The sequence below is a fragment of the Heteronotia binoei genome, chromosome 21, assembly GCF_032191835.1.
Source record: "Heteronotia binoei isolate CCM8104 ecotype False Entrance Well chromosome 21, APGP_CSIRO_Hbin_v1, whole genome shotgun sequence".
NCBI classification, from domain to species: Eukaryota; Metazoa; Chordata; class Lepidosauria; order Squamata; family Gekkonidae; genus Heteronotia; species Heteronotia binoei.
In genome coordinates, this window is record NC_083243.1 from 86340865 (window position 1) to 86360126 (window position 19262).

Consider the following 19262-nt stretch of genomic DNA (forward strand, 5'->3'; position numbering starts at 1 on the left):
CACAAAAGCTTACATTCTGAATAAAACTTTGTTGGTCTTAAAGGTGCACTTGACTCCTACTTTGTAACCGTGTGAGGCAGTTTAGGCTGAGAATGTAAGACTGGTCTAAGGTCATGCAGCAAACTCTATGGCAGAGCACCAATTCAAACCTGCGTCTTCCAGTTCTCAGTCAGAAATTCTAACCAATATGCACGCATCACTGTTCCGTTAACCTCTCTGAGTAAGCTAGCTTTGAAGTACTCAGATTTATAGCAAGTACTTTGACGTACTCAAATTTATAGCAAATTTATATCAGACACCTAACACAGTCACTTGGGGAATTAACATGTAAATTCAAAGAGGTTTTTGTTTTTCCAGCAGTCCAAAAACTATTATGCGTACTGGTGGCATTTTCTTACAATTTAAAATCCAAAACACAAATATGTTGGTCAGTTGCTGTGTAAGATTTAAACATGCTCCCTCTGGAAATGTCTATGTTTTGGGGATGTCATATCAACCCAGCTCTCAAACAAGAATACATAGCACTTGTAGTACAAACATGCAGTTTCCTTCTGGCACCTGAACCATATGTGATTTTTTTTTATAAGGTACTTCTCTAAAACACCTCTTCATTTCCCTCCCCAATCAGCAAAGCTTTAAACCATTCTTTCAAATGTTACCAGTTGTTGCCATGATTTAAATTTACACAAGACTTCTGAAATGTTTTAATTAGATATTAGGGAGTGACTTCAATGAAGGCTTGAAAGAGTATTTGCAAAGGGTACAGAATGAATTGAGATTCTGAGTAATTTGTATCAAAGTTAGTTCTTGATGATTACCAAGAAATGTGAAAGCTCAACTCACCATTACCACCAAAGACATGAATATCTAACTGTTCACAGAGGTACATCACAAACGTGTTCACCTGAGGCAGAAGACCAATGAAGAACACTATAGGGAAGCACAGTGTAAACACTACAGAATACAAAAACATGAGAAAGACAAGTAAGGGCATATTAGAGCTACTGGCTCTCATTCCACTCTAACTATGAAGGATAACCTGTTCCCATTTCACAGAAGAAATGATATCACCCAGCTATCACATTCTAATTTCAGGCAGCTGTCAATGCTATTTAACATGAGTAAGACAGAAATGAAGTTAGCTAAAATGCCTACTGAAAGCAGGAGAGATCTGCTTTTCAATTTCCCTTCAAACAAAACAATGTTTTCTCAGATTTAAGTCAGCAAAGGAACCTTGCACATCACAGTAAAAGCTTTGGCTTTTCTTTATCTCAACAGAATACAGACAATAGGGAAATGCCTGACCATTGAGAGGGCTGAGGTTGTAGAACTGAGAAGTTGGGAGGAACAGACAAAAAAGTATGGGCCAGAAACATTGTGACAATTACAGTGGCATAAAGATGTCAGATGTAAGGTCAATTTCAGAGCCCCCACAGAAGAAACATACAGAGGGGTGGAGTGAATACATATGTTGTTGCAATTTATTTCAGTTTAACAGACTTGGAAAACACATGTGAAATTGGCCTAATCAGCATGTATTTGTGTCTCTCTTCCCTATTATGTAATACCCACCAATTATGAGACGGGTTAGGAAGGATCTATCTGAGCACTCATTCTTTCTACAGGCTCTAATATGAGGAGAAATTCTTTACAAAGCATGTGAGCTCAGAGGTACACCCTCTAAAGTATATACTGGGGTGCAACTCTGCTCACATAACCTGCCTAATAGTTGAACATAGGAAGACGCTTTTGCCTATACTCCTTCAGTTGATCTCCTTGTCACGACTCGAGCCTCGGGTAGGAGACAGCTGCTGGCGTCCCGGCAGTCAGCCAGGACTCTTGCAGCCGGCTGAGGTTTTCAGGGAGCAGCACAGGCGTTTATCTTAAACAGTCCAATTAGTCAAAACCATAAATCAGTCTGAGCCAAGGGATGAGACAGAGAGCGTAAACGCAGGAATGCCGGGGGTCGGGTAGCCAGAGAAAGCAAAGCCGAATGAAGTCAAATTACCAAAGCAAGTCCACAGAGCACAGTCACAGTCCAGAGTTCCGGGGTCCAAGGTTCAAGCCGGGTCAGAAATATGCGGGTTCTCACAGGAGTCAAGAGGGTGCAGAGCGTGGTCACGTCCCAGGAGGATCGTTCGTTGCCAGCACAGTTTGCCAAAGGGCCAGGATTGCAGATATACTGTGCTGGCTTGTTAACCCATTAGTATGCCGGGCTTAGATCTCTTCTTCCCCGCATGCGTGCTTCACTCCTTCTGTTTCTAATCTCCTGCCGTCTCCTTTCACAGAGCCGGCTAACAGGTGGTGGAGATTCAGGAGGGGATGAGCTGGGGCCCGGCGTGGCCTGATCAGTTCCAGGTGGCTCCTGCTGCCGGCTTGCCTCCTCAGGACTTACGTCCAGGGCTGTTAAAGGCGCCTGCTCTGAGCTAGCAGGTGCTGGGTCAGGGGCAGGCATGACACTATCCCCCCCCTCAGGCCCCCCCTCATCCAAACCGCCTGGCTTATCAGGGTAGGCCTCATGGAATTGCCGGAGCAGGTCAGGGGCATGCAGGTGGGTAGCCGGTTCCCAGCAACGATCTTCGGGGGATAGCCCTCCCAGTCCACTAGATACTGGAGCTGCCCTCGGTGCAGCCGGGAGTCCAGGATCTGATGGACCTCGTATTCCTCCGCATCGTCCACCAAAACCGGTGGTGGAGGTGGTGGTGGAACATCTCGGTTAGGGTCCGGCGCAGCTGTGGGTTGGAGGAGGGAGCGGTGAAAAACCGGGTGTACCCGGAGGTGGACTGGAAGGCGTAGGCGGAACGCCAAAGGGTTGATTTGTGCCTCGATCGGGAACGGGCCGATGAAGCGCGCAGTTAACTTGGAGGACCGGCCAGGGGTCCAGAGATACCGGGTAGAGAGCCAGACTGAGTCCCCGACCTTGAGGGATGGTCCTTCTTGGCGATGCCGATCTGCGGCCAGTTTATACGCGTCTTTGGCGTGCTGAAGCTGGGCGCGCAGGAGGTCATGGAGCGCATGAAGTTCCTCTATCCGGTTGTCTGCTGCGGGGACATCAGCGGAGGGGCCGAGCGGAGGGAAAAATCAGGGGTGCTGTCCGTAGTTGGCCGCAAACGGTGTGGTCTGTGTGGAGCTATGTACGGCATTGTTGTAGGCGAACTCCGCCAGTGGTAGCAGGGAGGCCCAGTTATCTTGTTGGTAACTGGTGTAACAGCGTAGGTACTGTTCCAGGGTTGTGTTGGTGCGTTCAGTCTGGCCATCGGTCTGGGGATGGTATGCGGAAGATAAATGGAGCTCTGTCCCCAAACCTTGCTGGAAAGCCTGCCAAAAGCGGGAGGTAAATTGCGGGCCCCGATCCGAAACAATCTGCTTGGGTAACCCGTGTAGGCGAGAAACATGGGCCAGATATAGCTGGGCGGTTTCTGGTCCCGATGGTACTTTGGCGCAGGGGACAAAATGAGCCATCTTGGTGAATAGATCCACCACGACGAAGATGCACGTGTGCCCCTGGGATCGGGGCAGATCCACGATGAAGTCCATGGACACAACGTCCCAGGGACCGGAGGGAGTAGGAAGGGGCTGCAGGAGACCGGAGGGCTTGGCAGGTATGTTCTTAGCCCGGCGGCAGACCTCACATGAAGCCACGTACCGACTGATGTCCGCTCGGACACGGGGCCACCAAAAGTCTCTGGTCAGCAGATGGGCTGTTTTGTGTTGCCCGAAGTGGTCGGCTGGGGGTGCATCATGGGTGAGGCGGAGGATGCGGGATCGGAGAGCCCCAGGAGGGACGTATAACTGCTCCCGATGGTAGAGCAGCCCATCCCGGGTGGTCAATTCTCCTTCAGTATCTTGCTGTGGTTCCTGCAGGTGCTTTTGGGCCCAGGGGTCTGTAGCCTGACTGGCCTGTATCTCGGCCACCAAGGCTGGTACAGTCAGGGTGGCGGCAAAGACCGTAGGTGGCAGGATGCTAGCCTTGGGGGCTTCTGTAGCACTTGGGGTGCCATAATCTGGTCGGCGGGACAGAGCGTCGGCTTTCTGGTTTTGGGTGTGCGGGATGTATGAGATGGTGAAGTTGAACCGGGAGAAGAACAGGGACCACCGAATTTGTCGTTGGTTCAGCCGGCGGGTGGTCTGCAGGTGTTCTAAGTTTCGGTGGTCCGTGAATACTTGGACCGGGTGTCTTGCCCCTTCAAGGTGGTGACGCCAAACCTCAAAAGCCACCTTGATGGCCAAGAGTTCTCTTTCCCATATCGTATAGTTGCGTTCGGCGGTGGAGAGCTGCCGGGAGTAGTACGCGCAGGGCTGCCATGGCTGACTGGGGTCGTCCCGCTGGGAGAGCACGGCCCTGATGGCCACACTGGAGGCGTCTGCTTCCACCATGAAGGGTAGGCGGGGATCAGGGTATCTCAGGAGGGGACTGGAGGAGAAACGGCGCTTGAGGTTGCGGAACGCCTGGTCAGCTTCCAGGGTCCATTGGAAAGGTTCCTTGGGACAGAGGAGCCGAGTCAAGGGCTTGGTTAGGTTGGCGTATCCAGCGATGAACTGCCGGTAGTAGTTGGCGAAGCCCAGGAGGCGCTGGACGTCCTTCCGATTCTGGGGGGCTTGCCACTGAAGGATGGCGTCAACCTTCCTTGGATCCATCTGAGTCCCTTGGGGAGAGATGATGTGACCCAAGAACTCGACCGACGGGAGATGGAAGGCGCATTTTTCCAGCTTAGCATAAAGGCGGTGAGCTCTGAGCCGCTGTAGCACCTGTCGTACGTGTTGGACGTGTTCCTGCACAGAGGTGGAGTAGATCAAGGTGTCATCCAGGTAAATAATCAGGAACCGGTCCAGAAGGTCGCGGAACACGTCGTTCATGAACCGTTGGAACACGGCAGGGGCATTTGTGAGCCCAAATGGCATGACCAGGTGTTCGTACTGGCCATACCTGGCACCAAAAGCGGTCTTCCACTCGTCCCCAGCTTTAATACGGACCAAGTTGTAGGCCCCTCGGAGATCGAGCTTGGTATAAATGGTAGCCCCTTTTACACGATCGAGGAGCTCCGGGATCAGTGGAAGCGGGTAACGGTTCCGGATGGTGATTTTGTTGAGTGCCCGGTAGTCATTGCAGAGCCGTAAGTCTCCTGTTTTCTTTTTCACGAACAGGACAGGCGAGGACAATGGTGAGGTGGATGGTCGAATGAACCCGCAGGCCAAGTTCTTCTCCAAGTACTCCCGTAGGGCAGCCAGCTCCGGGTCCGCCATGGGGTATAGGTGGCCCGCTGGTAATGGGGCGCCGGGCATCAGGTCAATGGCACAATCATAGGGCCGATGTGGGGGGAGCTGGTCTGCCTCCTTTTCGTCAAAGACATCTGCGAACTCCTGGTAGGGAGCGGGTAGTGTGGTGGCGGCCCACAGGAGAATGGTGGGGAGCGAGGAGCTGGATGGACTATCGGGAGGCACAGGGACCGGACCCGGATGCAGAGTGGATCGTGACGCAGGGGTACTTGGAAATTGCAGGTCTCGTTGTACCCAGTCCACATGAGGGTTGTGAGCCTGAAGCCAGGACAGGCCTAGGATGACGGGAAATCGTGGCATGCGGGCCAAGTCAAAGGTTCGTTCGTCTTGGTGTTGCTGGACCCATAGGACGAATGGTTGAGTCTCGTGAATGACGGGTCTAGAGCGCAGCAGACGCCCGTCTACGGCCTCGACCAGGGTAGGGATCTTCTTTTCCCGGATGGGGATGCCATGCTCCTTGGCGAAGAGGTTGTCCATATAGCAGCAGGCAGCCCCGGAGTCCAACATGGCATGTACAAAAATCCACCGACCGTCGGGGAGCTGAAGACGAATCGGAATCAGGAACGGGGTGTGTGGTGGATAGACAGAGCTGGAGGACATCAAGAAGTGCCCCAGGCCGGGAGCTCCAACTAGACCTGGGGCTGGCCTTTTACCGGGGCAGCAGAGCTTGTGGGACGCTTTAATTTGGCCGGGCAGGTACCTGCAAAATGTCCGGCCTCGCCACAATAGAGGCACAAATTGCAGTTGCGCCGCCGGGTCTTCTCCTCGGGAGTCAGGCGAGGGCGGGCGATGCCCAGCTGCATGGGTTCCGCAGCTGGAGGAAGAGCGGTGATACCTGGAGCGGGAGCAGCTGTGGGGACGCTTGCTGGGGCGTGGCTCCCTTTCTGTTTCTGGCAGCGACTCTGCAGCCGCCCATCAATACGCAGGCACAACAGGATCAGGTTTTGTAGTGTGGCTGGTCGGTCACTGCGGGCCAGTTCATCAAGGATGGCATCAGAGAGTCCCTCTGTATATTGGTCCATTAGGGCGGCTTCATTCCAGGCCAGGTCTTGAGCAAGCAACTGGAATTCAGTGGTGTAGTGAGAGACAGAGTTTTGGCCCTGTTGCAACGCCCGTATTTTGCGGTTGGCTGTCTCAGCCCGCACTGGGTTGGCATAGGTAGCCATAAAATGAGCCTTGAAACGTGGGTAGTCTGATAGCAGCGGTGACGGTTCCAACAGCAGGGGAGTGGCCCATTTGGCTGCTTGCCCTTTTAGCAGGCTCAAAATGAAACAGACCTTGGTCTTGTCTGTGGGAAAATCAGTTTGCCTTATCTCCATATACAGTTCACATTGAGCAAGGAAGGCGGGGAATTCCTCCAGACTCCCTTCAAACTTGTCAGGGGCACTCACCGGGCAGCGGGAACGAGGAGCTGCTGCCATGGCCAGGGCAGTAGCGTTGGAAGCCATTTGTTGCTGTAGTGTGATTACAGCCTGCGTCAGCTGCTGCACCTGGTCTAGTAGACCCAACAGTGGGTCAGCCCCTCCTGCTGCTTGGTTGGTCATGGTGGAGTCTGGTGAGTTATGGGTGCTGGCAAGCTGTCACGACTCGAGCCTCGGGTAGGAGACGGCTGCTGGCGTCCCGGCAGTCAGCCAGGACTCTTGCAGCCAGCTGAGGTTTTCAGGGAGCAGCACAGGCGTTTATCTTAAACAGTCCAATTAGTCAAAACCATAAATCAGTCCAAGCCAAGGGATGAGACAGAGAGCGTAAACGCAGGAATGCCGGGGGTCGGGTAGCCAGAGAAAGCAAAGCCGAATGAAGTCAAATTACCAAAGCAAGTCCACAGAGCAAAGTCACAGTCCAGAGTTCCGGGGTCCAAGGTTCAAGCCGGGTCAGAAATATGCGGGTTCTCACAGGAGTCAAGAGGGTGCAGAGCGTGGTCACGTCCCAGGAGGATCGTTCGTTGCCAGCACAGTTTGCCAAAGGGCCAGGATTGCAGATATACTGTGCTGGCTTGTTAACCCATTAGTATGCCGGGCTTAGATCTCTTCTCCCCCGCATGCGTGCTTCACTCCTTCTGTTTCTAATCTCCTGCCGTCTCCTTTCACGGAGCCGGCTAACAGGTGGTGGAGATTCAGGAGGGGATGAGCTGGGGCCCGGCGTGGCCTGATCAGTTCCAGGTGGCTCCTGCTGCCGGCTTGCCTCCTCAGGACTTACGTCCAGGGCTGTTAAAGGCGCCTGCTCTGAGCTAGCAGGTGCTGGGTCAGGGGCAGGCATGACACTCCTAATACTTCCCTGTATGGACCTTGCATTTTCATCTGAGCTCAAGGACTTTTCATGTAGCTTTACCTGATAACCCCATTACTGGATTCCAAAGATTGCTTAAAACAGAAAGAGGTTTCATTTATTCTTCAAGTTTTCTTAATAGAAAACAAACCTAAACTGTCCCCACTATAATAAAACGAATAATCCTAGCAAAAAAATAAGACCAGATTAGGGCAAAATGTATGCAGAAGTTACTCACCTATAATCAAATCCCTTGCTGAAAGCAGCAAATCCGGATTAGTGAAAGCCATTCCATACAATCGAAACCTTGCCATAAAAGTGATCCTGCTGCCATAGTCCAACAACCAAATGAGTCCACAGCATATACAGAAATAAACAGGCCTGCTATAGGCTATGATTCGGTTATGACCCTGAAAATACAAGATTGGTTAATCCAAGTCTGGCTAATCCAAGTTATGAATCATTAGTATTCTTTCCTCCTAAAGTAAACAGTGAAACTCCATCTTGCAGGCCAGATCAAATTGAGTTGGGAATTGGGAGTGAGCAGTGAAGTGGCCAAGTTTGCGGATGACACTAAATTGTTCAGGGTGGTGAGAACCAGAGAAGATTGTGAGGAACTCCAAAGGGATCTGTTGAGGCTGGGTGAGTGGGCGTCAACGTGGCAGATGCGGTTCAGTGTGGCCAAGTGCAAAGTAATGCACATTGGGGCCAAGAATCCCAGGTACAAATACAAGTTGATGGGGTGTAAACTGGCAGAGACTGACCAAGAGAGAGATCTTGGTCGTGGTAGATAACTCACTGAAAATGTCAAGACAGTGTGCGTTTGCAATAAAAAAGGCCAACGCCATGCTGGGAATTATTAGGAAGGGAATTGAAAACAAATCAGCCAGTATCATAATGCCCCTGTATAAATCGATGGTGCGGTCTCATTTGGAGTACTGTGTGCAGTTCTGGTCGCCGCACCTCAAAAAGGATATTATAGCATTGGGAAAAGTGCAGAAAAGGGCAACTAGAATGATTAAAGGGCTGGAACACTTTCCCTATGAACTAAGGTTAAAACGCTTGGGACTCTTTAGCTTGGAGAAACGTCAACTGCGGGGTGACATGATAGAGGTTTACAAGATAATGCATGGGATGAAGAAAGTAGAGAAAGAAGTACTTTTCTCCCTTTCTCACAATACAAGAACTTGTGGGCATTCGATGAAATTGCTGAGCAGACAGGTTAAAACGGATAAAAGGAAGTACTTCTTCATCCAAAGGGTGATTAACATGTGGAATTCACTGCCACAGGAGGTGGTGGCGGCCACAAGCATAGCCACCTTCAAGAGGGGTTTAGATAAAAATATGGAGCAGAGGTCCATCAGTGGCTATTAGCCACAGTGTGTGTATATATATATATAAATTTTTTGCTACTGTGTGACACAGAGTGTTGGACTGGATGGGCCATTGGCCTGATCTAACATGGCTTCTCTTATGTTCTTATGTTCTTAAATGAAATTACATATTGACCTTTATTATGTTGTTCGAATATAAAAAATCTTGTGTATCTATGGATACTAGACCTCACACTAAATCCTCATTAAATTGCAATATCATAATTAGATAACACACGTAGCAAAGACCCAAGAGTTCCACTTCTGACACTTCAGCTAATACAGAGTGTAATTATCAGATTTCTTTGCAGCTTCCATTACATTACTGTGTAGACAGTTCTTTAAACTATCTGATCCAGTTTTCTGCATTAAGCACAGAATATTATTTTAAGTTTCATTATTCACAGTGTTTTTGTATACTTTGCCTATAGTCAATGTTTTCCATACTTTTTTTTGGCTAGATTCATTATTACTCAAGTAGTTACAATTAGTATAATGAAAACTTGGGCCCAAAAGGAATTGCTGAGGGGACAAGGGGTGTGCATGTGTGCTTGTGCAGGCTTCAGGATTCCTTCTACCCAAATCACTCTCTTCAGTATTCTGTAAAGTGTCAGGAGCTTAAACATGCAACCCTACAAACCCTTGCCAATGAGTTACAATGAGTAACTAGAGATGTCTGGGCCCAGGAAAGAAAGGAATTTTAAAAAAAACGAAAAAAAAAACAGGTTTTCTGTTTTTACTGAGGTCTTTTTCAATTTTTCTGATGGAGAAATTGGTAATTTCAGGGGAACATTGAAAGAAACTCCTATGTTTCCTCTTTTGGTTGAGTAAAATGCTACTTAAGGGAAGGGGTTTCACACAAAATTTATAGCTTGGATAAAAGTTTGAGGACTTGCAATTTTTCTTACAGAAAAAATATATTTTAAATTCCATAAATATGCTACACTGTGCAATTTTATATACTATGTTATAAATTATGCATTTTATGTTGTTGAACCATTAAAAGAAGTTTAAGTTTGATAGGAAAGTACTGCATATATTTCAATCCCACCCAGAAAAATTCAATTTTTTTTAGAAATTTTACATCTCTGAGTGATAATGCATTTCTTATACAATTAAAAGCACATGTTACAACTGTGGTTAAATGCAATAAGTGCCTTTTGCCAGAGGAGTTATTTTTCCTCATATTTCTACTGTGGCAAGAATACCAGCAGAACTCTAGGCTTCCTAGAATACTGAAATGTTATAGCGTATAACTTACATGCCGAGGAGAAGAGGAATCTGGCTGGACGCTCTAGAAAGTGGACAAAAAAGACAAAAAGGACAATATTACTTGAGGTTTAATAACTATGGGATACAAATCTCTGCAGGATGGAGCTAAAGGATGTCCATGTCCTCCAGGACAAATGCCCAGGTTGTGCGATTTCATCAAGCAAATAGAAGAGAACAATCCCTAGCTTCGCATGTGTTGCCATGGGTAGAAGTGGAAACTTAATTTCACACCTGAGTGCTAGGGTGCACAAGACTTGGAACACAGGCAACAAAAATGCTCTGAATAAGCCAAAACCTAATAGCCTATAAATATGAGGCTTAATCAAAACCATAAGCTCAGGTGCTCACAAAGAAAACTCCTAAAACACCTCTTATAAAAAGGAATGTTTTAACTGATCTTTTCGTCTGCAAGCACTACTGGATATCCCCAAGGCAAAATATACTAGCATGTCAAGGCCATAATTGAAGAAGTCCTCCTCCACTCCCAAACTGATTTAGTACCAAAAAGTGCCAAAGGAAGGATGATATCAATTTCTAATTAAGTCATCACCACTACATTAGTTTGTATGGCGAGATTTTTATAATTCCACATCCAGAATATATAATTTAGGTTTAATTGCTGGTGATCTTTTTGGCTTCCATCAAGAAACTATGCCTACAGATAAATAAACAGATACACAAAAATATATTCCACCCAAAATATAGATCCATGCAGAGTTACTACACGATGATGTATCAATTCTGGATTATTCATAAGTAAAAGTAATTGACTCTGAGCATGTGCATTTTAATATCCTGGAACACAAAGTTTTCATGAATCTAAGGAAAATAAGTTTGTGCAAACAGGAGGGGTTTTTGTTTTTTTTGGGGGGGAGGGAGAGAATCCAAAAATAATTCTTTATATGGAAGCAATCTTACATAGCTGATTAAATATCAGTATATTACAGCAACAAGCAAAAACATTTTGCAAATACATAATTCCATTTAGATACTAAGTCTTTACTTTTAGAGGGTTACTACTAAAACACAGCTGGTTACACAAGAGATAAAAAGAATGGGTTGTATCATACCACTATGCGCAGCTATTGGTGAAGGGATCTGTCAGCACCAGTACCTGAAACAAAAGGCTTTTCTGCCATTGACTGCAAGGAGTGGTATGATACAAAACTAACTGACCTGAGGACAGAAGTTACCTTGAGCAAGGAATACTGGCAGCTGGCAATTACCAAGCAAAATTGGAAGACCCAGATATCCTTGAAAAAGCCTTCTATGAGGAGCAGAGAACCCAAAAAAGCTACTTGGATAGCCAGAATAACCGCCAGAACATTTTCCAAGATCTCCCGATTCCTATGAAGAAGCAAAAAACCCATATCGTATCGAGAAGCCAAACAGATTTATGATACGAATAAAAAGATGCAGGAATGCAAGAAAGCAAACACCAAAATTCCTATGCCATCAATATTTAAAATTTGAGGATGCCTTGCTGTTTACACAATTTTCTTCAAGCAAAGTTCTACCACAATTTTGCCAATTCAAAGTGGTCAGAACCAGAGATGCAATAAAAATGGTAATCCAGTACAGCGCCGTCACAAGATAGAAAAATATATTTACCATCCTGCAAAATCTTAATTAAAATATATCACCAGAAGTGAGAAAGCTTTCTGGAAAAGGTCTTGAACACCAAATAGTTGCATATGATTAAGCAAGCAAAAACTTGATCTAGAGAGAAATATTCAGGGATACCTGAGGAAGAGTTAATCTACAAAGAAGAAGATATTGGATTTTGAAACTGAACAAGTGTGCTGGATGCGCAGACTCACTATACTACTAAGAGTGATCAGTAAAAGGATAATTCAACTGCATTCTTTTCTGTTCTCAAAAGGGCATACAGAAAAGCCACACACATTTAAAATGCAATCCACAATAATCACTAATTGAAATACATTTGTTTAAAACTTCATTGGTCACCTAAATGAAAACAAGCTCAAAGAAAAGCAGATGTATTGACAGTTGTTCTAACTATCTGAAAAGAGTTTCACAAATCAGTTACAGCAACAAACATATACTAACATGATTTTGGCACATTTGTTCAGGTATATAGTTTTTAAACTCACAATTCCCCTAGCCCTTCACCTTTGTGATTTTCTGAATGAAACTAGCCAAAAGGCTTTGGTTAGCACTAAATACCATTATGGTGCCATTTAAAACTGGCTTCCAAATGATATTGTCTAGAGAGTAGTTTGGGAAGCTTGCTTTTAAAAAAGCTGCTGCCACAATGACTTGTATTCAAGACAATGGGTTTGGCCCCAGATTCCATGAACTGAACATGTTCATGGAAAGCGAGCTTTCCTCCCAACCATTTTCCCCAGCAACTACCTAAAAAGCAGCTTTTGAGGGTCTCTCCACAACATGCTTTGTGGTACCCATGGAAAATGCCACAGTAGAGGTATGAAATGGCCAGAAGATGTCTCCTCATTCTAGCATGAACAGTTGTGGTGAAACAAGCTGCACTTACAGAAAAGAAAACAAAGATGATTTCACCCAATTCCTTGCTTTAGCTGCTTTGCTATAATACTGCTGGATATACTGCCCTGGACAGTTCCATAACCCCAGCAGCTGGGAGGGCAGGGACATAATGGATTACCAGGGGAAGGGCAGGTGGGGAATATCTGGACTCATCCTTGTGGCAGAATTTTGGATTGAGTCCAACCATAATCCATTTTAGTACCAAAACAAAGTTTTGCAGAACAGTGTTAATCTGCTTCCCTTTGAGTTCTACTTTAAACTGAGTTTTAATTTAAATCAGTTGATTATACCTAACAGCTACCTTCTTGAACTGTGTTAAAGTAGTATGCACACATAATATCTCACCTATCAAACAATGCCAAAAGCGTTAGCCTATCAAAATTGATACCAATCCAGATCTTTGGTAGGATCCAAAAGCGGTAATAGTGTTTGACTTTTTGGGCTGCTTCCTCTGCAGGCTGCAAATGGTCATGAAGATCAGGGCTTAGATCAATGTCTTGGTGTTCCAGAAGATCTGTATCTATGGTCAGCAACCTGTTCAGCCTGATCTGAGGAAGGGAAAGCTACAACAAAATCAATAGTTAAGTTGCTTTATACTTTATTTCTTCATCCCAAAAATGATGACTTTGAAATAAACTATCCCTCTAACCCCTATTCTCTTACAGGTGTGTGTGTGGGGGGGTGCATATTGCAGTTCAGTAAAACACCTGAATGGCAAGTTTGAGCATGCATGTACAGAAAATATTTGTTCTTCACTGCCAAATCTTCCTTTCCCTGGACTGGCTAGTTATTTCTATAAACTCAAATACGGATTCTTTCCAAGGATCAAAAATAGACCACAACTGACACAGCAGCAAGCCAGGATCTGCCTAGAGAGACTCCATTCCCTCCAGAGCAACAGGGATTCTACAGTATTTCAGTTGATGAAGTGAACACCTATGAAGCTGAGGCAAGACTTTTCAAAGCTATAATAAACATGACCTAAACCTGACAAAGGGAGTTTTTACTCTTAAAAAGCTTATATTCCAAAAATCTGGTTGGTCTCTTGAGGTGCTACTGGACTTGAACCATGACCTAAACTATGAACATTGATAGGAAGCAACCTACCCTATGCCTCAAGCAAGACTTGAGAAATCTTTTAATAGTTCTGAGGGAAGAAACATTGCTCTCATCTTTAGTTATTTGCAGCACAGAAAATACATGCAAAATTATACCTCTGCATTCTCCAGCTGCTGAACAACCAAATCACTGAGACTTACATTCATATACAAGGTTTAATTAATTACACTGTATCAATCCATATAAAGTGATGTTTGACCATTTGCTTTTAAATAAATTGTAAATCCAAAAATCCCAAACTTACTAAATCATGTGGATAAAAACGAACTGAGGTAGAACTTGATACATGAGAGTCCGTGTCACTGTAACAACAAAAGGAGGGCTTCAGTTTGATAGTTTGTTGTGCTGCCAAAATAAAAATCTTATTTCTAGTATAAGAAATTATTCCTTTTTTGTCATTTCTAGAATATTCATTACTCTATTTTAAAATAAATTGGTAAAGGAAAAGGAGCATGGATTTAAACAAAGGACAATAGTGTATGATCATTCTGATAGCCCCCATTAATCTGATAAACAATCTTTCAAAACTGAAGCAGCAAGCAAAACAAAACACCTTTTGGTGTTTTTCCCTTCTTTCAAAGAAATGAATACTAAGAAGGTTAAAAACTGTCTTTATTACATTTCAGTTATCCAGTAATGGGCAATGTTTGAGAAAACCTAGCCTAGCTTTTGAGGATCCAGCCCAACAACTAACATTTTACACTTCCCAAAAATTTTGCTGGAAACTATTAGTTATTAACTCTCATGGATTGCTGCCCTGACGTGGCAAGAGGGCTTGCGTGGTTCAGTGAGGCTGTGGGCTATGTCATGCAGGCCACCCAAGATAGAGAGGCTGCAGCTGAGAACCCAGAAAAAATGTGATCCACTGGAGAAAGAAATGGCAATCCACTACAGTATCCTTGCCAAGAAAACCCCATGGACAGTAACAAAAGGCTAAAAGATATGGCGCTGGAAGATGAGCCCCTCAGGTCAGAAGGTGTCCAATATGCTACTGGGGAAGAGTGGAGGGCAAATACAAGAAGTTACAGAAAGAGTGAAGCGGCTGGGCCAAAGCCGAAAGGACGCTCAGCTGTGGATGTGTCTGATAGTGAAAGGAAAGTCCAATGCTGCAAAGAACAATACTGCATTCGAACATGGAATGTAAGATCTATGAATCAAGGTAAGCTGGCTGTAGTCAAACAAGAAATGGCAAGACTGAACATCAACATCTTGGGAATCAGTGAACTAAAATTGATGAGAATGGGTGGATTTAACTCAGAGGATCACTACATCTGTTACTGTGGGCAAGAGTCCCGTAGAAGAAATGGTGCAGCCTTTACAGTTAACAAGAGAGTGAGGAAGGCAGTAATGGGATACAATCTGAAAAATGACAGAATGCTCTCCGTCTGTATCCAAGGCAAACCATTCAGTGTCACAGTAATCCAAGTCTATGCCCCAACCACTGATGCAGAAGAGGCTGAAGTGGACCAGTTCTATGAAGATCTACAACACCTTCTAGAACTAACACCAAAAAAAGATGTCCTTATCATAGGGGACTGGAATGCCAAAGTAGGAAGTAAAAAGGTAACTGGAACAACAGACAAGTTTGGCCTTGGAGAACAAAATGAAGCCAGGCAAAGGCTAAAAGAGTTTTGTCAAGAGAACAAGCTGGTCATAGCAAACATCCTCTTCCAACAACCTAAAAGGTGACTCTACACATGGACATCACCTGATGGGCAACACAGAAATCAAAGCAGTCAAAGATGGAGAAGCTGGAGAAGCAGTCAAAGATGGAGAAGCAGTCAAAGATGGAGTCAGCAAAAATGAGACATGGAGCTGACTGTGGCTCAGATCATAAGCTACTTATTGCAAAATTCAGGCTTAAACTGAAGAAAACTGGGGAAACTGTTAGGCCATTCAGGTTTGACCTTGATCACATCCCTGTGGAGGTGAAGAATAGGTTTAATGAACTAGAGTTGATAGACAGAGTGCCTGAAGAACTATGGACGGAGGTTTGTGACACTGTACAAAAAGCAGCAATCAGCACCATCCCAAAGAGAAAGAAATGCAAGAAAGCAAAGTGGCTGTCTGATGAGGCTTTACAGATAGCTGAGGAAAGAAGGAAAGCGAAAGGCAAAGGTGAAACGGAAAGATTCACCTAACTGATTTCCAGAGAACAGCAAGGAGAGATAAGGAGGCCTTCCTGAAGGAACAATGCAAAATAGAGGAAAATAATAGAATGGGAAGGACAAGAGATCTCTTCAAGAAAATTGGAGAAATCAAGAGTACGTTTTGTGCAAAGATGGCCAGGATAAAGGACAAAAACGGTAGGGACCTAAGAGAAGCAGGAGAGATTCGGAAGAGGTGGCAAGAATACATAGAAGAATTATACAAGAAGGTTCTTAATGTTATTGACAACCATGGCAGTGATATCGCTGATCCTGAGCCAGACATCCTGGAGTGTGAAGTCAAATGGGCCTTAGAAAGCATTACTAACAACAAAGCGAGCGGAGAGGACAGTATCCCAGTTGAGCTATTCAAAGTCCTAAAAGACAATGCTGTTAAAGTGATGTACACATTATATCAGCAAATTTGGAAAACGCAACAGTGGCCACAGGATTGGAAAAGGTCAGTTTATATTCCAATCCCAAAGAAGGGTAATGCCAAGGAATGTTCAAACTATCGCACCATTGCACTCATTTCACATGCCAGCAAATTCATGTTAAAGATCCTACAAGCTAGGCTTCAGCAGTATGTGGATCAGGAACTACCAGAAGTTCAAGTTGGATTTCGAAGAGGTAGAGGAACTAGAGATCAAATTGCCAACATTCACTGGATTATGGAGAAAGCACGGGAGTACCAGAAAAACATCTATTTCTGCTTCATTAAAGCCTTTGATTGTGTGGATCACAACAAACTGTGGCAAGTCCTTAAAGAGATGGAAGTACCAGACCACCTCACAAGTCTCCAGAGAAACCTATATAAGGGTCAAGAAACAACTGTCAGAATGGGATATGGAACAACTGATTGGTATAGAATAGGAACAGGAGTTCAACAATGATGTATATTGTCACCCTACTTATTTAATTTATATGCAGAGTACATCTAGCGGAATGCTGACCTGGATGAAGCACAAGCCGGAATTAAAATTGCCAGGGAAAACATCAACAACCTCAGATATGCAGATGACACCACTCTAATGGCAGAAAGTGAAGAGGACTTAAAGAACCTCTTGTTGAGGGTGAAAGAGGAGAGGGCAAAAGTAAGCTTGAAACTCAGCATCAAAAAACCTAAGATCATGGCATCCAGCCCCATCACTCCTTGGCAAATAGAAGGGAAAGATATGGAAGTAGTGACAGACTTCACATTTTTGGGATCCAAGATCACTGCAGATGGTGACGGTAGCCTGAAATTAAAAGATGTTTGCTCCTTGGGAGGACAGCTATGGCAAACCTAGACAGTATAAAAAAAGTAAAGACATCACCCAGCCAACAAAATACCATATAGTCAAAGCTATGGTATTCCTAGTAGTAATGTATTGCTGTGAGAGTTGGACCATAAGGAAGGCCGAGTGCAGAAGAACAGATGCTTTTGAGCTGTGGTGCTGGAGAAAAATCTTGAGAGTCCCTTGGACTGCAAGAAATCAAATCAGTCAGTCCTAAGGGAAATCAACCCTGAGCGTTCTCTGGAAGGTCAGATGCTGAAGCTCAAATACTGTGGCCACCAAATGAGAAGGGAGCACTCACTGGAGAAGATCCTGATGCTGGGAAAGACAGAAGGCAAAAGAAGAAGGGGATGGCAAAAGATGAGATGGCTGGACAGCGCTACTGATGTAACTAATAAAAATTTGAGCAGACTTCAGAGGATGGTGGAAGACAGGGGGGCCTGGCGTGACTTGGTCCATGGGGGTTGCAAAGAATCAGACTCGACTGTGCGACTGAACAAGAACAACAAAATTAGTTATGAACACCACATCCCTTTTTCCTCAATTTTTAGCAGTTGGATGCTCTGAACATTCCATGTACAGAAGCTATGTTTCTGGTGATCTTCAATAACCATCTGACGTGTCTTCCAAGTTTCTTTTAATAAACTTCTGAGTTTAACTAAACTACTGACCATCTTAACTACCTACATCATAGTATATCTAACAATAGAGGAAAATAATAGAATGGGAAGGACAAGAGATCTTGCAATGTATGCCAGATTATAATGATTAACAAAATTCTTTATTTGCCTTGAACAGATTTATCATTTTCAGAAACATTTAAGCTATCAGAGAAGTCTGAGGGGCACAGACACATCTCCATTTCAGAATCTGCTCCCTAGAAAGCCAGATCCAGCTCTGTGAGTTTGTGTGGGTTTTGCCTGTCATACCTTTTCCCTGATGAGTCTTGTAAGGAAGCAGCTGTAGATTCTGCCAATTTGCCTTCTGTTCTTGGAACTGCCTATTTGCAGTAGAATATTAACCCTCTTTTTCCTAGTCCTAATTTGCTTGCTTTTTTTTTTTTTACACACTCTCCCTCTGGCAATGGTGACTGGTTCATGACCAAGAGGAAGAGGGACCCATGATCAATTGTGGAATGGTTTACAATTAGGGACAAGCCAGAGGCAACATGTATTCCATTCTCTGGGATTACCCGGCTAGTGTGTATGGCTAGCACAAAATGGCTAATTCCATTAATTGTATTCCGTTAATTCTTGGAACCTGCACATTTGTGGGACCCTGACAGACAGTGCCATCTGAGTTAAAACTGTGAGGGGAAAAATAATTTTGCCTACAAACTTTATTTGGCCATTGCAAATAGCATCATCTCCATCTGAGTTTTCTTTGTAACAACCGTTTTATAATTTTGCTTAAAAGAGCAACAATATTGAACATATGAAGCTGCCTTATACTGAATCAGACCCTTGGTCCATCAAAGTCAGTATTGTCTTCTCAGACTGGCAGCGGCTCTCCAGGGTCTCAAGCTGAGGTTTTTCACACCTATTTGCCTGGACCCTTTTTTGGAGATGCCAGGGATTGAACCTGGGACCTTCTGCTTCCCAAGCAGATGCTCTACCATTGAGCCACCATCCCTCCCCCTAATATTATTTCTCAATATTCAGATTGCACTCAAATTTTTAACAGATTTCTACAAAATTTGCCCAATATTGCTTTATGATTCACTTCCTTGCAAAGGACCTCATGGGTAAATTTGCAAGTGAATCAAGAACCTGGGTTGAGACAAACAGCATTAAACCCCAGGCCTTAAACCCCAGTTCTTTTCCATAGCTAGAATTGTTCTGGGAAGTACCCAAAGACCTGTAAATTTCTGGTAGTGCTAGGTACAAAAAATAATCCTTGCTAGCAAATTAAAATGTATGCTTTCTTTGCCTGAATTTCACTCCTGTGTAAAGCCCCTAAGTGTTTGAAAAGCAGCGGGGGTGGGGGAGTCCATACTTTTTTTTTTG

The 19262-nt window shown here is 44.8% G+C and overlaps 1 protein-coding gene across 3 annotated transcripts in view; it reads right to left on the reverse strand.

Moving 5' to 3' along the window:
* Window positions 1-19262, reverse strand: part of PCNX1 (pecanex 1) — a 181838-nt gene that overhangs the window by 50081 nt on the left and 112495 nt on the right. For all 3 annotated transcript variants that reach the window (XM_060263208.1, XM_060263210.1, XM_060263209.1), the window contains 6 exons: window positions 14077-14134; window positions 13059-13276; window positions 11381-11534; window positions 10177-10209; window positions 7781-7952; window positions 844-954 (listed from right to left, as the gene is read on the reverse strand). In XM_060263208.1, the coding sequence (XP_060119191.1) occupies window positions 844-954; window positions 7781-7952; window positions 10177-10209; window positions 11381-11534; window positions 13059-13276; window positions 14077-14134 (746 nt within the window). The remainder of the gene's footprint in view (window positions 1-843; window positions 955-7780; window positions 7953-10176; window positions 10210-11380; window positions 11535-13058; window positions 13277-14076; window positions 14135-19262) is intronic.